Here is a 5,232-nt window from a genome sequence, read left to right on the forward strand (position 1 = left end):
TGTTTTTTTGCTATAAAATAATAAAAATAATGTTATGTTTAACAACAACAACAAAAAATAAATCCAAGATTTTTTTTATTGACATTATTTTGTTTTTTTTAACTAATTTTATTAACATATTGTATGCATAAATCAAATTATAATTATGTATATTCAACAAAGTTATTATTATTATTATTATTATTGTTTTTGATGACAATAAAAAACATTAATAAAAATAAATTTATATATATTTATTTAACTAAATATTTTCATATTGAATATTTGTTTTCCGGTATTTATATTGTTATTTAAAGTCATATAATAATAATAATAATACAAAATAAAACAATAAATTATATGTTTATTCATTTTTTTTTGGTGAAAAACATTGAAGCAATTATTGCTAAAAATATTTATTATATATTTATATATTAATAACAAAAAGTAATTTTAATTTTTTTAAAAATGTTTTATATTACACATACATATGGGCTAAACACAAATATACATAATATAAGTGAAAATTTCAATAATAATAATAATTATTATTATTTTCTTATAGTCAATGTTTTTATAAAAGTAATAAAAAAATTATTTAATTAATCAAATAAAAAATATATTATCAATTTATTATCAATAAATTATAATTGATTAAATTATATTTGTTAACTATTACTGTATTATTTTTATTTAAAAGTAATTATTTTTGATAATTTCAAATTACTAATCTCTAATTAAGCTATAATCTTTAAATTTAATTAGTAATTTATTTTATTAATATTATAATTATTTAATTTTTATAAAATATTGAAATAATATAGATATAGAAATTAATAGTTTTATTTTATTACAATATATGGTTTTTTATTAACGCTCTGAAGTCATTTAGATTTTGTTATTTTTACCTTAAGTGACCAGATTATTATGGCGCGCTCTAATTAAGTAAATTTAGACCAATCAAATAAAAGTAAATATTTTTGCTAATTAACGGTAATAAAACAATGTTAAACGTTATTTATATCCAATTTTAGGTAATTTAATTTTAATATTAAAAAATAAAATATTGTTATATAAATAATAAGTTTAATAAAAACAATATTTTGTATTAAAAATATAAATATCGGTTCCGTTAAAAATGATGTGCCGACTGATAGTAACTTTTCATACGGTAAACAAAGACTGCTTCCATTTTGCAATAAACTCATAGCCGACGCCTGGAATTAGACCAACAAATTGGCTAAACTTTTAAGATTTTCGTTTAACATTTCCATAAAAATTTAAATCAGTGACCAATAGTGAGATAAGTGGTCGGTTGAGGTAAACGGCTCGCGGGGCCGACAACTTCAATATACCCAATGATCTGTCTGTTGATTCATACTTTTTCATACTTTCTCTGAATATCTTTTCCCTTAAGCTTAGTGTTGACCACAAGCATCCCTTTACATCCGCCAAACCTTATTTGTATCGCTGACGGCATATGAATGCAATCAAATGGCAACTGTTTATAAACTTTTTCGGCGATTTCCTCGGAAACCATTCCAATGCCATCAGAGAAAACATATCGTTCTTTGGTTAGTAATTGACTTTCTGTAGTCTGGTTTCAAAGAGCACTCAATGTCTGAAAAGACATCAATTTTGGTATTGTTATCAATGCTTATGTGAGTCATGGGCTGTGAGAAGACCAGTCCGAGTCGGGCCACATATTTGGGAACATTTTTTCGTATTTTACTCATATCTCCAACTGATTCACGAAATGTATGAGCAGTTCGACAACAGCTATCCTTTGCATATAAAATCATTCCGTTGTCTCTCAACTGACTCGAAGAACTGCCGACAAACTGGAAAACTCTTTCACCAATTTTGATACCATTTATTAGCGGTGTTTTGACAATTCGTTTAATAAAATTTATTCGTGACAAAGACATAGTAAGCTCTGGCCAAACAATGGGAGGCCTCGATTCCCGATTACTCATTATTATTATAATCTAATAACAATTTTTTTTATATAAATTATAATACAATAATTTAATTAATAAATATTAAAAACTACCTATTTTGGAACAAAACATGTCTTTGAAAACATGTTGCATCCGACGACATGGCTTCATGACATAATGGGTTCTTACAATTTGAACACCAATAAGATGTTTGATGTCTTATAGACATTTTTCTACACATTATACAATTACGTTTAGTCGGCTTTGCATCAATTTTAATAAGATGAGATGAACCGCAAGAGTGTAAATTAGTTTTCATAGTGTTGTAACCAATTAATCGATAAGCAATTTGAAGCTTAAAATAGCTAGATTTCATTGGAGTTTCGACTTTCGATTTGTAGATAATATATGAATTATTAATAGATACATTTAAAAATAAATGCCAAATAACTAATGTCCATTTCATCAGTCGATGCGGATAAGAGTGATAACTTAATCTTTGGTCGTATCTATCAACCCCTCCCATAAACTTATTATAATTATTAATAATAATTGGACATTGTATATTAACAATTCCCGATAAGCTTTTTCTTGAACGCCTTTCAATCTCAACCTCTCCTTTTGTTAGATGCGTTGACAAAGCGAGAACCTGCTTATTGTCGAACCAGGCGACACAACATAGCTTATCCTTCCTCATATAAATAGGTCCACAGTTTTTCTTGCTTAAGTTAAGCGCACATTTATGAAAGTTTAATGGTAATCCTTTCCGATTTTTGCGAAGAGTGCCAGTCAAGCCGACGCCAAGTGATGCGAGTTCTTCAGCCAGTTCTATACTTGTATAATAATTATCACAAAAGAGTGTATGTCCAGACATTTCTCCGACACATTCCATTAATTTTAGAACAATATGTTTTGTTGATGAAGTGGTATCGTCACCACAATAGCAGAGCATATTAATCATATATCCCGTTCTTGATTCGCACAATACGTAAAACTTAATTCCGAATTTGTGAGCCTTGGATGGAATGTATTGAATATGTTTCCACAAACCTTTAAATGCAACCAGCGATTCGTCGACAGACAGTTCTTTTGTTGGTACGTATAAATGTTGACTTATATCAGTTAAATGTGATAATAGCATTCGTACTTTGTACAATTCATCTGTTTTATTATTTGAATTCTCGTCGCAAAAATGAAGTGCACTTTTTATTAAGCCATATCTTGTGCGACTCATTGTTCGTTTGATTATGTCTGAGCCATAAAACCCGTTAGACCAGTGATCTCTTTCGTTCGGTATTTGTTTAAGACTTATAAGTATTTGAATGGCAATAAAATTTTTGAGTTCACTTATAGTAACATCAACTGTTTCATTGTAACGATTTGTGTAATTAACAACTTTTGACAAAAAGTCTTCATTTATGTAATTATCGAAAATTAGCGTTGGATCTGTAGGTGTATCAATAGTAGGTCCACAAATTCTCTCAAATTTTGGTAACCAATTGTTTTCTATTTGAGTATCGAAACTCCATTCATTTACTTGATTAGTGTTGTTAATTTGATCCTCGTCTTCACTGTTGTCGCTATCATTATCATATGTTTGAGTGAACTCAATGTTTATCCCTTCATTATCGCTCTCTTCATCAAATAAATGTGATAACTCATCGATTGAATTGTTTTCTGTTAGTGTAGGGAACTCAGGCATGTCTAATGAAGTTGCGGGCGGACCGTCAAATGAATCTCCAATCACACCAAAAGTATGCATTGAATTTCTATTACTCATTCTTAGTAGACTCCTATTGTTGGTGAAAGTGCCGCCACCAGTAATGTCCATGAGATCAGGCATTTGGTTACGATTTGAAATGATTTGCGATGAAAATCCAGTTAAAAATGAATTGAGAGAGTGTTGCGGATGTTGTGGTAGCGGTGGTATCACTGATCCTGTTGGTTGACACATACTCTCTTCCAGTGATGATAGTCCCGCAAAACCATTATTGTTTACTCTTCGTGTCGAAACAGAACCTATTAATGACTGCTCACTGGCCAATGGTTCATGAGATGGACTCGACATTATGGATGTAATGATAGATATTCAAAACTAAAATATTTTAAACACTAAACAAATTAAGTTTTTCTAACTGAAAAGTTGGGTTAAAAAGTTATTGAGTTTATCTAAACTTTTCACACAAATATCTAAATCTTTGTCAATCTTCTCAATCAATGAAGAAATTTCAGTCACTTTTGACAGGTTTTCTGACACTTTGATGAGTCGTTTTTGTCGCTCAACAATGAATTGATTGGACAGATATGAAACCTTTGAGTCCAACTCTTTGACACAATCAATCAGTTTTAGCTGTTCTCGAGCAACAAACTCGGCTTTTGTCTAAAGTTGTTTCTCAAGAATGTGACCTAAATTGATGATAAACTCGGGCTTTAATTGTGGATATGATTGAGACAATGACTCGTATCCAATGGGAATCAATGGTTTGAATGTCGGCGGAAATGTAATAATATCTTCACTATCAGTCGGTGCGTCCGATACGACCACAATCTCGGCGGGAATCCAAATCTTTGCTTCACTTTTGTGTCCAACAATTTGTTGTTGTCTTTGGTCTGATTGGCCGCCAATTGCTTTGATGTGTTGCGATGTGATGAAGTCGGGAGTGGACACCGAGTCGACTGAACTCTTACGTCGGCTATTGGTATGAGTGTTGATCTTGAGGTCGGCTTTACTTCTGTTTTGATAAGTCTCTGGCTTTTTGCTCAAATGAAAGCCCTTTAATGGTTATATAATCTTAACATTTGTGACACTTGTCTTAACACAAACACTATATATTTAAAGCAAAATAATTAACAAATGCTTTAATAAAATAATAATCAATTGATTTGTCACTAAATTAGTTCTTGAGGTCGGCTTTACTTTTCTTTTATAAATTTATATATTTTCTTTAATATTTACTTTAATAGTATTACTTATATTTGTCAAACATTAAAAAAATTATTTTATTTATTTTTGTTATTAATGTTTATCGAATACATTTTATATACATATTGTTTATAATATGTAGTTATAATTTGTTATGCAATATCTTGTTCATAAAGTACGTCGAATAGTTTAATTTTTTTAATTACTAATTAATTCGAATTATAATTCACTTCTCTGATTGGTCAATAGGCTCTGTGCCGATGGCACTGTTTTGTCACCAAAGGAAAACATAGATTTGTGCCGATGGCACACGTTTGTTGTCAGCGCGTTAAACAATTATATAACATTTATATCAAATAATAATTAACATTTAAACAAACTATTGTTTTT

At 29.6% G+C, this 5,232-nt stretch overlaps 1 protein-coding gene across 1 annotated transcript; it reads right to left on the reverse strand.

Moving 5' to 3' along the window:
- Positions 1-2,028: 2,028 nt before the first annotated feature.
- On the reverse strand, positions 2,029-3,987 carry LOC128953745 (piggyBac transposable element-derived protein 4-like). Its single transcript, XM_054299268.1, has one exon. It carries the CDS (start codon positions 3,985-3,987, stop codon positions 2,029-2,031), a length of 1,959 nt encoding a protein of 652 aa, XP_054155243.1.
- Between the last annotated feature and the right edge of the window lie 1,245 nt (positions 3,988-5,232).

The sequence above is a fragment of the Oppia nitens genome, unplaced genomic scaffold (assembly GCF_028296485.1).
Source record: "Oppia nitens isolate AA-2021 unplaced genomic scaffold, nextdenovo-longstitch-racon4-pilon3 scaffold11_pilon_pilon_pilon, whole genome shotgun sequence".
In the NCBI taxonomy this organism is placed as follows: Eukaryota; Metazoa; Arthropoda; class Arachnida; order Sarcoptiformes; family Oppiidae; genus Oppia; species Oppia nitens.

What these genes read in the sequence shown, in the direction of transcription:
- LOC128953745 (XM_054299268.1), bottom strand. Translation starts at nt 3,987, where the DNA reads ATGTCGAGTCCATCTCATGAACCATTGGCCAGTGAGCAGTCATTAATA.